This window comes from Neofelis nebulosa, chromosome 2 (assembly GCF_028018385.1).
Source record: "Neofelis nebulosa isolate mNeoNeb1 chromosome 2, mNeoNeb1.pri, whole genome shotgun sequence".
NCBI lineage: Eukaryota > Metazoa > Chordata > Mammalia > Carnivora > Felidae > Neofelis > Neofelis nebulosa.
The window spans coordinates 87,069,622-87,083,866 of record NC_080783.1 but is presented as its reverse complement, the minus strand read 5'-3'; the positions used below and the strand labels follow the sequence as shown (position 1 = coordinate 87,083,866).

Genomic DNA, 14,245 nt, shown 5'->3' with positions numbered 1-14,245 from the left:
AGATCATGACCTGAGCTGAAGTCGGACCCTTAACCGACTGAGCCACCCAGGCGCCCCTCACTGCAGATATTTATCTGCAATTCAAATTTAATCTAAACACACCACTCCTTATATAAAGACATCAATAATGCCACCTTTTTCTAAAGCTATGGGGACAATAAATTACTAAGTCAACCATTAGAATATATTTTCTATGACCAGTCTCCAACTCTCACTAAATTGGTGTGTCTTAAACTTACCACCTGTGAGGCCACACAATGTGCAGTGGTCTTTGTGGATCGTCAATTCCACCGAAAATGTCACAGGGACTAGAAGTCGTATTTTGTTTATCTTCCTCATGAAGAGAGCTCGAATTATCTGATGAGTGGCACATTCTCAAGTCTGGCTCCTGCGTTAATGAGCTACCCAGGTTTTCTTGTTGTGCAGCATTACAGGGTCCAGACTCTGAATTAAAATTCTTCAGTAGATTCTCAGAACCTTTCTTCTCCTGGTGGAAAGCAGGGGCCATCGATGGAGCAGCACCACCATTTCCTTTAAGGTTGAGAATCTTCTGTAGATGGGTTGTTTTGTGCTTGGGCATGAATCTGTTACAAAAAGGAAATGCAATACACTTTCAGTGAAAATACTATTTAAAGCGTCTCCTTTACCTTTCTGTAAGGACATGAGGATGATGTATAAAAGTGATAAAAAAAAATAAACTAAATTGGTAACCCACATACTAGTAGGAAAGATACAAAAAAGTAGTAGCCATCCACAGAGAGTTCGAAAGTTTGAAATTAGACCACATTGTTTTCAAACTGTTTCGGTGGCTGTAAAACCTGCACTGTACATCCCGTGAAAAATCCAAGTAGAGAGATGATTTATCACTGTCTCCTCACGCATCTTGTTGCAGTTCCATTTTACATTTTCCAGTCACTGCATGACCCAGTGTATATTCCAAGCCACACTTAGTCATTACCCAACAAAACTGCTCGAAACTTCCTTGATTAACACTGGCCATTTCTGCTCACATGACTGTTCAGTATGCCTGGGAACCTGGGACACACATTTTTATTACATTGACCTTGAGAATAGTCCCCCGAATATTTTTTTCAGTGCCATTTCTCCCATCTTCCCATAATGCTTTGCCATACAGAGTATGATATCTGCTACTGCTAGAGGCATCTAAATAAAATGAGATCAAGAAGCTCACCGTCTATTGGGGAGCAAACCAGTAGTGCTTAGAACAGACACAAACCAACTAACCTGTGGTGAAACATATAAAGAATGGGCATCCCAAGTTTTTAAACAGAACTAGAGATTAATTCTGACTTGGGGGATCAGTAAAGGCTGACAGTTTTAGTTGAAGGAGTGTGAAAGGCAGAGAGGGGGAAGTTCTGAACTGAGGGAATGTTATGATCAAAGCAAAGGGACGTGAAAGACCATAAACTCTTCAGTGAATAACAAGCAATCCAAAGAGACTGGGGTCAAGTCCCAGAGTCTGAGGTGTAGACAGGTAGACTGAGGCCAGACAACAAGTGCTTTCTCTGAGTCCCTGAGACTTGACCCCTTCCCTGCACTGTTGGGCAAGTGAAGAAATGGAGAGCACATGCATTTAAGAGATAAGTGAGGGAGAAGAACCATGGAAGGAGAGCAATAAGGAACATCTGGAAGAGTAAAAAGAGAATCTGAGAGAGTAATATCACCCTGTTGAAGTGAATTAAGAGTCTCAAAACAATGTGTAAGAAAGGAATCAAGAAACCTTAAAAATGCATAAGGGGGGGGGTGTATGAAACACTCCATAGGTACCAGAGCATCAGATAAAACAAAGAGCTTTTGGATCTCTTGCTACTCAAAGGGGAGTCCCCGTGGAGAGCGTAGGCAGAAATCAGCCTGCAGGTTACAGTGTGCACATCAAAGAGGGAGAGGCCGAGAAAGAGAGGTTGAGAGGAGAATGGGGAAGCAAGATCAGTTTTCCTTAATAGGGCACGTGCACATAGGTGTAGTCGCTAGGGTGTTCACTTGGGGACACATGCTAGGGAAGGGAGGTGGATCCTGAAGAAATCGAAAAGTCTTGCAAGACTTTGGAGAACAGCATAGCATGTAGGATTCTTGGCCAGGGGGAAAGTAAGTAGGTCTTATGAAAGAGACTAGACCAAGCTTTCTTACAAAGCTGAGGGAAGGAGAAAAAGTGAAGCCGGAAAAAAGTTTCAGATGGCAGGTATGGAATCTGTGGTGTGTCACACGATTTCGAGGCCAACGATCTCAAGGCCAACAGACGAGGCCACTGATTTCAAGCAAGGTGAGAAGAGGTGAAGGTAAGTATAAGAAGTGTGCTAAGGGACCAGAACAGGAGAGAGGAGTCGAGGATGTTCGCTAGGTCGGAGGGCGAGGACTGATGGGCAACACTAATGAACGGGGTGGGTTCTGCTGTAGGCTGGAAACAAGGTCTTTGGCTGGAGTGTGCTGTATACATTACAGAACCAAAAAGCTTGTTTGGGGGCTTCTGTGCTTGTCTCATAAAGCCCTTTGAGATAAATTACCTTATATACAAGAACCCTGCAAGTAATAAATACATGATTGTAGACAGAATGGAGAAAACACAAAAATGGTGCTAACTCCTTTGGTATACCCTAATGAAATAATAAATTAATTCTTGATTTAAAAATAAACTTGGGCATATACAGATCATAGTTTCATATCTCACATTACTGAACTATTATGGGAACTAACGATCTTTATTCCTGAAACAAATTCAAAAACACTGAGGAGACTCTAAGGAACTGAAATCCAATGGAAAAGCTCCCACTGGACACCACAAAAGGAAAAAAAGAGTAAACTATAACAATATCTTAACTTTTTAAAAAAAAACAATGTGGGGCTCAAACTCACAACCCTGAGATCAAGAGTCACATGCTCCTTCAACTGAGCCAGCCAGTGGCCCTGACAATATCTCAACGTTTAAACAAATGAAACAAACAGCAAGAGAAGGAACATCTGTACATATCTGGAAAACAACAATAAAGGGAGTGAAGAAACCTGTTTGTTTGTATGTTGGATAAAGGATGCCAGGCAAGCTTAAAAAGGATTTTAACAGAATTACAAATTTAGTGCAGGAAGGATTCACCAAAAAAAAAAAAAAATCTGTATCTATATCTATATCTATATCTATATCTATATCTATATCTATATCTATACCTATACCTATATCTATATCTATCTATATGCACCAGCAGGCATTGAAACAACATAACTTTATCTTAGAAAACTTTATCATGACCCAACTTACTCTTAAAATCCATTTATACTGGCCAGCATGTGAATACAACTGCCAATTAAAAGGGATGGGAGATTGGCTAAAGAGTAGTAAACAATAGGAATGGGTAAGGGACAAGGAATTTAGCTGTGGGCAGGGCGGTAGGCCCGCTTCCCAAATGTTCTCAAGGATGAACAGAATCCCATGCTGACACAGGTTGTGGATGACTGACTTGATAGGTGGGGACATGGAAAGATACAGAACATAAATACGGACCGTAAGCAGAAACTCAGCTTATTAATGTTATGAACTTGAGAAAGAAAATCCTGAAGGCAAGTTGGACACACAGAAAACACTGTTGAGAGTGTCTGCAGTTTGACAAGATGAGCCTGTGTTGATTTGCCCAGCAAACTGGTGCCACTTTGTGATGGACTGTGGTGTACAGAGAAGGAAGGCACCGCGTCTGTGGGGACAGAGGGCTGTGCAAAAGCTGGTTTCATCTGGGGCACCTGTAACTGTATATGTTTGAAAATTAGAGAGTTCTTAGAAGAGCAATAATAATGATTAAGGCAATGGAAGAAGTGATTTATGAGGACAGATTAAAGGAGCTAACTATGAATAGCCTAGTTAAGTGACAAGTAGAGGGGTACATAATAGGAGTCTCCAAGGAAAGAGGATAATTATTTAGCCGGGTACAAGGGGGTATAACTAGGAGTAATGAGATGAAATTAAGAATGGGAAAATTTAAGCTGAATTTCAAAAAAAACCCTCCGTGATGGTATAATTTATTAGCTCACGGAATAAATTCCCTATGGAAATGCAATAGTGAGGGAAACTTAATAACAGGACTGGGCAACATACCAATAAATAATATAGATAATAATCCTGTATATGAAAGAAGGTGGTTCCATGCTATGCTTTCCTTGCTTAGAATATCTTCCCATATTTTTCTTTGATAGTCTGTTTATATATGGTGACTGTTAGAGAAGTAGTTAGGCAGTTAGCTAAAGTAAAAAGGAAGTATGTCCTTTAGGTGAGGGAAGTGAAAATCATCTTACTTTTCATACACTCTGCAGTAGCACGCTGAAATAATTTTTTACTACTTTGCTCTAACAGAGCTGGTCGTGAAGCAAGCTGGACAAATGTATTAATATTTCTAAAAAACAAAACAAAACACAACAAAACAATGCGCATCTACCATTCCACAGAGTCTATTCTGATTCTCTGTGGCATGAAACTCATATTTTCATAGACATGTTTAATATAAACAATTTATTGCCATAATAGAAATCAAAAAACTTTATTCCAGCTTTTCTAAATGTAGCTCTATGGTCAATTACTTCACATCAATACCAAGATCAAATAGGCATAATACTAACAAGCAGTTTGCTTAATAATAGTCACCACACTAATTAACCCATCCAGAACATTCTTAATCAGACGCTATTTGTAATGTACAGTTAAGAGAAGCTTGGCAATAAACTGTTCTATGCTAAAAAAGAAAATAATACCTTACCGATGCGGTGAAACTGGCTTTTCTATTGAACTGGACAGAATGTGCTGCCGTCCTGGCATTAACTCAAGAGAGTGAGTATGCAAATAGGCACATGTCTGAACATTCCCTTTCTCTTCCCCAGCTCCAACTCTGGTGGAGGTGTTAATGAGAAGAGAAAAGGTCCTGAGATAAGGAGTGGAAGAGAGAAGAGAGTCAGAAGAAAACCAGTGAGCTGCGTTTTAGAGCTTCTGCCAGATCTGCCTTTTAATAATTGCCCAGTTTTTCTTAAGGAAATGCTACTGCCCATCGTACTCGTAGAATGTCTTTCCCCGTTTCTGAGTCTCTCAGCTCTATCAGAACCTGTTTTTACTTTTAGGAATATTCTGATCACTGTAATCATTTCCAGTCTACTATTAGCCATGGGGCCCTGCCCCAACCATTTTCCCCCACCAATAGCTCATCTGTGAAACAGAAGCAGAGCCTCCCTACCACCTCCTGTCCTCACAACCACCATTCCTTCCTCACCACCTCTGTCCGCCAACGTGGTTCCAGAGGCACTGCCACAAAACCCCGGTACTACGTTGGGCAATGTTCAAAGACACAGCTGGTGCATGTACTTTCTAGACCAAAACTGGATTCTTCCCACCACCCCACGTCCACACACACAGACTTAGAGCTGGCCCTACAGGAATGGCCTTATTCAGATCAATCTGGAAACACTAGGTTTGAGAGTGGCTTTAAATGATGTTAAGACTGATGGCAGATACAGGAAACGCTCTAGGTATCTTAGCTTATTTCTGCTAAAGTTGAGAGGCTAGAGTATGTTTCGTTGACTAATGGAGGTAGTCAGAAGAAAGGTGATAAAATAAAGCAAGTCAAGTAGACTTGGGACATGAATACTGATTCATGGGCTGCGGAAGAGAATATCATGGCTGACATGTGAGTCATGATGGAATACACTGCCTACAAACATCCTTTTGAGAGATTTCCATAAAAAGTACTTAATATAGTGAGTTCAACCTATAGAATCTCATAAATACCCACAGATAAGAATTCACAAGACAGAGATTATCAGCGGTCTTGCTTCTCAAAACAGATTTGGAAGACAGCACTTGAAAAATGGTGCAAATTAGTGGATGATTAAAGAGAAAGGCAGCATAACTGGTTAAAGAGTATTGCAGGTTTGAGCCAAGGCAGAGGGAGGAGCGCATCAGCAACTGAAATAGAGAAAGTGGCCTGGAGGCGCCTGGGTGGCTCAGTTGGTTAGATGTCCGACTTCGGCCCAGGTCACGATCTCACAGTTTGTGAGTTTGAGCCCCGCGTCGGGCTCTGTGCTGACAGCTCAGAGCCTGGAGTCTGTTTCAGATTCTGTGTCTCCCTCTCTCTCTGCCCCTCCCCTGCTGGTGCTCTGTCTCTGTCTCTGTCTCTCTCTCTCAAAAATAAAAATAAAAAAAGAGAAAGTGGCCTGCCCGTGGAGTAGGCAAGAAGAAGGAGCTGACAAAGCTCAGGTTCTCTGGACATTAGCTTGGGTTTGAGGGAGGGAGAGTGGTATGGCCACCGCATTGTATCATTTAGGCTGGAGTTTTCACAACGTGTGCTTTATGCAATACTAGATAGAGAAGGTTTTGTGAGAAAACACATTTGGTAAATGCTGGGTTAACCAGACCTAAACACTTACTCACTCAAGAACTCCCCAAAGCACATGCTAGTGTATACGATAAGTATATTCACTTATTCATTCTTTTGTTTATTCAATAAAATGTTTATTGAGCACCTATTATGTAATAGGACTATTATGTGTATTGTTTCTCAAACTTAACACTTCATGAAACGAGGACTCCCCCACCCCCAAGCATGCACCTTAAGACTTAGTATGTAACAAAGGATATCCTGGGAAATGCTACTTGAGACCCTAGGAGATGCACAGCCAGAGTCTGAGAAGCAAGATGGGTGGTGGCATATTTTATATTGTAGGGATGGCAGAAGGAGTGGGGAAATGTGCTCACATGAGAAATGATGAAACTCAAACCGAAGGCCATATACCAAGCCACATAACAGCAGACAAAAGGAAGTTTGAAAGAAATGAGGAGAAGCTGTGAAAAAAAGTGACAGAAGATATGGTTCAAGGCTAATATGGATGATAGCAGAAAAAAAATATCATTTGATTTTATCACAGCAATTTCTGTGGATTCTTGGATATAAACCACACTGAGAATTGAGGAGAAAGGAAATAGGAATCAAAGATAAATAACTTTTCCAAAACCAACTGGGAAGACACATCCACGCAGTTTAGTGATCTAAGTTCTCGGGTGATTTATAACAAAAACTATTTACTGTTTCCAAACAATGTGCTGGAAATTAATTACAAAATTAACATTTTTAGAATGTTGCCACATAAGCAAATATCAGAGATAATTAAAAAATCATGCTAGCCCACATGTGTCCAATATATCACTTATATGGTAAGCAGATTTATATAAAACTATAAAGTATAAAAGTAAAAATCTAGCATTCTCACGTGTACACATCTACCCCCCTGTATCTCTTGCCACACTATCTTCACTAAATAAAGGAATCACAAGCAAGAAAATCCATCATAATTAAAACTAGATGTCTGGAGACCACAGCATGAAACAGAAAGACAGACTTCTGCTTGGTTGGTTGGTTGGTTGTAGGATGCTTGTTCTTCTTTCCTGGAGATGGCTAAGGGCTAATACTCCTAAAATAGATGGCACATGTCTGCGAAGGCTGTTTCAATAAGAAACTCCTGGCGGAACAAAAGATGAACAAATTCAAATCACGGATGAGTCGGTCACAATCCACACACACATAGCACAAATGCTTTGGGGGAACTGCCATCCAACACCGCTGTGGCCGGTTAGGCCATGTTGTTTAGATGTTCAGTGTTTGGTGCCCGGACCAAATTTCATCTCCCGTGGTGTAAACTTGCAGAGTCAACATGAAATACTGACAGCAGCCTGTGAGAGGGCACTGGGCAAGAGAGTCTTACTTAAACTATGAAGAGTCTGCTTTGTGACGAGATAGAAAAAACAGAATCCAGAGAAACTAGCTGCAGTGAAAATTAACAAGCAAACCCCACTTATTAGCCCGGGAAACGCATGCTGAGACTGAAAGCAAATTTGTGGTGATCAGACTGGCCTCATTAGCCACGCCTGGGCCCAGAGATGACACTCTTAGTGATGACAGCACCTTCTCTTAAAGGCTGTCCAAAAGACACACTGCAGCTCCCTCCCTATTTAAGGTCCATCATTTTCTGATGGCTGTCCTTTAAAGAGCTGGGATGTATGGCTCTCCTAGGAAAAGGTGGTCCTGTGCTCATGAACCTATTGCTTTTTATTTTTGTTTCCCACCACGATTTCTAAGAATCATTTCTGAAAATCTAACACTTTCACATACCTCACTTACACCGTTTGTTTACATGACCTCTTCTGACAACACAGTTTATGTGGTTAGTATTATTTAACTTAAACAGTTATGCCTCAAGGCTCTGTTCTCTTTGGATTTCAAAGTGTTTTAGATTGTATATATTGCTCATTTAACCACCTGCCTCTGTGAGCAGTTTGTCGTGTGCAATTTTACAAAATCCCTTACGAATAAATACATTCTTGTCTCAGAAAATTGAAGGTCCTCATAAATGTACGAGAAGAAGAAAACCTACCTTGCATGTTGACAGAACAAATGTTTATCACATTCAGAGCCATCTTTGTGAGCACATGTAAGCTTACTTCTCACGATCTCCACTCCTCCCCAAGAAGAGCTCTCTTAGAACAAGAAAACCCTCTAGTTTACACGAGCTTTACTAGAGCAATTCAACATAGTTGGGCAGGACTGTAGGCTAAACTGAAAACAGGGAATCTTTATTTTTCTACCTCCTCCATTTCAAGCATTCTCCACCCACTGGTGAGTGAGTCCCTAAGACCTTCAGACTACTTTCTGATTGCCTGGGAACTCTTGCTACCCCGGTCTTTATGGAAACCAATCTTAAACTTCCTCCCACAATGTATTAGCCACCTTCCAGGCTCAATGTGTCCCACCCTTCAAAGGGGGCAAGTACCATAACTCAAGGGAATTTACCACAAACAGAATCATTTCAAATACCACGGTGAGCCTATGCAAAAATTATTTGGGGAGGAGAGGTGGCAAGAAATCTCCGTGAAGCACTGTAAGTAAGTCCACTTAAGCAATGGGCATGTTGCATAGAGGATAATCCAGATTGTTTCAGTACACAGGCGCTTCCTGTGCTCGTGGATTTATTCACATCACTTCATTTCTCTGAACCTGTGCTTCATAGTCTACAAAATGGGATGGTATCTGCATCTGCAAATTTCTGGAGAGGATTAAAAGAGAACTGTGGTGTGTACAGAGCACACGTAAGTAAACTTCCCACACCTTTGCTCATTCAAGTTAACGTCCATAATATAAGGAGTGAGCCCTAAGGCCATTTTGGGTAACACCAAATTTCCCAGTTAGAGAATAGGAAACTGCAATCCATCAACAAATATTCACCCAACAATTATTTAGGATCCTCCTATGTTATATCTGTATTTACAAAACCTTTAGTGCAAACGTAGTAACGTTTCACACTCATTTTGGACTCTCAGCCCCCGAAAGTGTAAATTTTCCATATCACCTTTAAACTAAACTGTGTGTACTGATTCTGTTACTAAAATGATCTCACTTTTAAATTCAAACTTAATAACTTGTTCATTATGTTTCATTAATAACTCAAGAAGCAAAATTTCACTATCTTCTATCCTTTCACCTTACTTAATTTAATGATAGTGTATATAAAAAAGGAAAGAGTTCCTAAATGTGGATCTGAAGTAATCTCTTTCACGCAAGAGGAAGTAGCTGTTTCACACGTACATAGGCTCAAAGCAAGCAGCTTTGCCAGGATATACCTTGTTGGCAAGTAACTATTCTCACTACTCTGGGAATCCCATGTCTTCTATAGCCTCAATAAAGCACCGAAGGAAACTCTAAATATTATGTCTAATCACGTGTTCTATCCCATGATTTTTTTTTTTTTTTGAGACGCCATTATTTAGGAGTCGAAAGCAGGATGGGAAAATACGTTGATATTAAAAAAAAAAAAAAGGATCACTTTCTTCTTTCCAAACAAATATAAGAATTCTCCTTTGGAAGCGTTTCCAATTAGAGACTCTCCTTTTTGAGCATGACATCATTGCATTGGTGCTACAGACTGAAAGGTGTTCCCTCAAAATTTGTATGTTGAAGCCGTAACCCCTAATGTGGCTATGTCTGGAGACAGGGTCTTTAGGTGGTAACAAGGGTTAAATGAAGTCATAAAGATTGGGCCCTAATACGGTAGGGACTGTGGCCTTAAAAGAGGCGGAAGAGATCTCTCTTTCCCTGTGTCTCTTTTTCCTCTCCTCCCTTCCACTACCACGTGTGAGGACACAGCCAGAAGCCAGCTACCTGCAAGCCAGGAAGAGAGCCCCACTCAATACCAACCGTGCGGGCACCCTGATCTCAGGTGGCCAGCAGCCAGAAATGTGAGAAAATACATGTCTATTCTTTAAACCACCCAGCCCGTGGTAATTTGTTATGGCAGCCTGAGTTGACCAATATAAATGGATACTGCTGCAGAGAAAAGGAGGAAGGGTCAACACTGTGATGTGTGAAATTTCCTGAATAGAGTATTAGGAAACTAACGGAGTGGGAGGCACTATGTTTATGCTGACAGACAGTGACAACGAGAGAATATTGTCAAAGAAGAGAGAGCTGACTACCAAAACTGATAAAAGAAAATCTGGAGGATAAAGAAGAGAAAATGTGAATTTTATTGTGTGGCACAAAATGTTACTTGTTGATTAAGAATAAGAAAAAATAATAGAGAATGGAGTGTTAGGAAAGAAATTTTTCCTAAAAATTTGTTTGGTTGTGAATGAAGTCACTTAATTTTCCTAAACTTGGGTTTTCTCCCCTAAGCAATGAGAATACTGCCAGTCGGAGACTTCTCACAGAAGAACGAGGATCAAAATATCCTATCAAACCTATTGATTTGATCTTACGGTCCCTATTCACAGCCAAAATGGCATACTGGGTCAGCAGGGCTCTGAGCCCATTGTCTGTTTCAAATTCAGGGCTCTGCCACTTACTAGCTGACCTGGGGAAAGAGTTTTTTCTTTAAGTATCAGTCACGTCATCTGTAAAATGGGGATAATATTATTGCTGCCTTGCAGAATGAGGCTTTCCATGTTGTTTGGCACATAGTAAGAGCTCAGTAAATACTATTTTTTTTTTAGTTACTGATAATAATGGTGAAGATTATCATTACGTGGTCATTGTTATGAAAAGATACTCAATAGTTAAAAAAATTCTGGTCTCTGGCTCCACTGCCATTTCATAGTTAAGCCTACTTTCTGAACCAGACTGATGCCTTTTTAAAGATATGTTTTTCTTGCTAACTCTTACCAGTTACACTTTAGCTCTCCATGTAAGGCGGGCATTTTAATGTTACCTTATTTTCATTTGTATACTAATCAAAGATTTGTACTCATGCCTAGAGGCACACGAATTACAAAAAAGCCTAATGTTATAAATCAAACAAATATATTCCTCCCTTTCTATTACTTGTTGCCTTTCGTACTTTTTTCCTACCTTTCACTTTTCCTTTCCTTCCCTTTTATTCTTTTCATTTTTCTAACTGAGAGTTTCCATCTTTTCCCTTCTTAAAGCTGCATAAACCAAGAAAGTAAAACCAGGAAATTTAAAACATCAGTTTCCAGGTCTCTGAAGCACGAACAGATGGGCATCAAAAAATCCAGTCTTTTTTTTTTCCTTTCCCTTTTTCATTTGCCCATCCACAACCTGAATAAATCAAAATCACCAGCAAATCCAACTTCCAGCAGAACCCGCTTTTTTTTTTTTTTCCCTGCTACTGCATTAAATGCTAGGGCACTAAGTATTGATCCACATCACGTACTGATTCTGTTGCTGCCTAATTGTTAAGCCACAGAACCAGACTTTATTCTGAACTGATATTACTGGAAGATACAGTTTTGTTACTATTACTTTGAAATAAAGCCTTCAGGTGTACAAAGTGAGTGTACAAACACTTCTGCTTACTTCAGGTTTTCTCCAGTTTCCAGTATGGAAAGTTTGGAAAACAGAGGTCAAAATACAACAGATGGGTAAATTGCTGGGCTATGACTAGACTATGACCAAGGCTTGAAGGTTAAGAAAGGCGTTTAAATACTGAGTGAAAAAGGTTCGGAGAAAAAAACCATTCAATCACCATTCCACAAAAACTGGAGTGCCCACTCCGTGCCGAGCAAATGGCCAAGTTGCCTTCGTGGAACACACGATGTGGTAGGTGCTCTGATCAGGAAAGAATAGGTGTTAGGATGATGGGAACCCAGTCCTGGAGACAGGGTTGGTGCCAACGAAGGCTCTCTAGAGAAGGTGATCTTTCAGTTGAGGCTACGGTGGTGACTGAAAGGTAGCCAGTTGTGAGTCGTGGGCTGTGCCAAGAGTCATGGCATGTGAAAAGGACCTGGAGGGAAAACACAGTCCAGTGGAAAAAGCAAAATATGGCCAGAGTGTGAATTGGGTGTGAATAGGAATGAAGGTGCGGTAGGGGAGGGACAAAAATGAGGTCCAAGGTATAACCAGGTGAAGGCTTTTCTGCCTTTAAAATATAAGTGAAGCGGTGTGTGGCCATTTGAAAAGTTTACAGGCAGATGGGGGCTGAATAAACACTACTGCAGTATGAAGAATGGACTGGGGACACACGGCAGAGCAAACACCGATTTTAAATACCTCTTGCCTTTTGAATTGCCACTAAAATAATGGTATAGGAATTTTTAAAAACGGCAAAGACTTTCAAGAAAAAAGAGGAAAATTGAAAAAGATGACAACAGGAAAGAAATGGCAACTAAATTTCAGAAGATGGAAAGCATAGGAATGAGTGGTGTTTGAGCAAAGAGGAGGAGGCAGGACACGTCTATGCGTGCAGACGATTTTGCTTGTGCATGTGATGTTAGCCAAGAAGCAGCAGTTCATTTGTTGCAGAGAAACTCCAAAGGCTCAGGTATCGGACATGCCAGGTACCTTGGGAGGTGCAGATGTGGAGCAGAACTGAAAACAGAACTGGTAACAATTCTCTATGCAGTGAGCACAAACCCCTCTGATATGACAACCTCCCCATGCACAGTGATCTGCCTCTGGTCTCCCCTCTCTCCCCACCTCCCACCCTCTACCTCAACAGCAGAAAGGAGGCTTCCTCACTTGAGGGGTTCAGTAAGGCTAAAGGCAAGCGTGAGGGAAATTAAGTGAAACTGTGCCCATTTATTGGTCACCCCTCTCCAGCGCCCTTCCCTAACCATTTGGCTCTCAGACAGCATGAGATTCCCCATACAGGTGATTGGAGGAGACTTTCTCTGGAAACTAACTGGACTGACCTGTCGACAATGACATGTGGGGGTGCCGCAAGTGAATCCCTTGTTTGCTCATTCCATGAAAATGGTCACTAGTCCATAGACCCTGTCTCCGAAATTCTAAACATCTTTCAGGGTCTCACTCTCAAATCTGAAAGAACAGCCAGGGACCATCAGACATTTGAAGAAAACTGTTAACATGAAATAAATATGACAAAGCAAACCACTACAGAAAAGGACCTTGAAAGACACTGAGACAGAGGGAGGAGTAAATGAAAACTTAAAAAAAAAAAATCCTATCACATCCACAATGATAAAATAAGATTTTGCATTCATGGTGAGAAAAATAGAATGCAATAAGAAAGAACATTCAGGAACAGAAAAGAGTGCTTGCAAATAAAAATATCATAACTAAAAAGAAATCATTAGAAAAATTTGAAGATAAGGTTGAGAAAATTTTACAGACAGCAGAAAAACAAAAATGAAAAGAACGGAGTAGGAGAAAAGAAACAAAATCAGGCCCATTTAAGGTTCAATATTGGTGAATAGGAGTTGGAGAAAATCATGGGGGAGAAAACCAAAGGAAAAATATAAGAAAATCCTTAGTGCTGAAAGGAATGAGTGACCAGCATAAGAAAGGGACAAAAATCCAATCCAAGCAGAATTATGGGATTTCAGAACACCAGAGGTGAAATAGAAAATCTAACACCTTTTGGGAGAGCAAACAGGAAGTCACATGCAAGGGATCAGAAATAGATAAGAATGGGACTTCTCAACAGGAAGTTCAAAAAGTAAAAAACAATAGAACATTACCTCAAACTTAAGAGGAAAATGATTTTCAATGAGAACTCAAAACTCAGTCGAATATCAATCAAATATGAGGCCGGATAAAGTCATTTTTAGACATGCAAGTTCCTAAGAAATTTTAGCTCCCATGTGCATACCTCACAGGTAGATACAGCACACTAAGATGAGAACATAAAACAAGAGAGAGAGACATGGGATCCAGGAAATAGTTGATTCAAGGGCCCAGAAAGCAACTAGAAGGAACAGAGGGCAAAAAATGGGGTCCTCCAGGAAGTCCTTCCAAAC

General features: G+C 40.5%; 1 protein-coding gene across 31 annotated transcripts in view; it reads right to left on the bottom strand.

The window, feature by feature from the left end:
• GTDC1 (glycosyltransferase like domain containing 1) overlaps window positions 1-14,245 on the bottom strand; it is a 404,807-nt gene that overhangs the window by 72,606 nt on the left and 317,956 nt on the right. For 26 of the 31 annotated variants that reach the window (XR_009257563.1, XR_009257564.1, XR_009257566.1 and 23 more), the window contains 2 exons: window positions 4,752-4,913; window positions 240-584 (listed from right to left, as the gene is read on the bottom strand). The exons of 2 other annotated variants lie outside the window; for them this stretch is intronic. Coding sequence is in view for 26 of the 29 variants with exons in the window: in XM_058715393.1 (XP_058571376.1) it covers window positions 240-584; window positions 4,752-4,913 (507 nt within the window). In the remaining 3 variants the exon portion in view is untranslated. The remainder of the gene's footprint in view (window positions 1-239; window positions 585-4,751; window positions 4,914-14,245) is intronic. 3 more of the 31 variants (XM_058715394.1, XM_058715402.1, XM_058715403.1) reach the window with 1 other exon arrangement.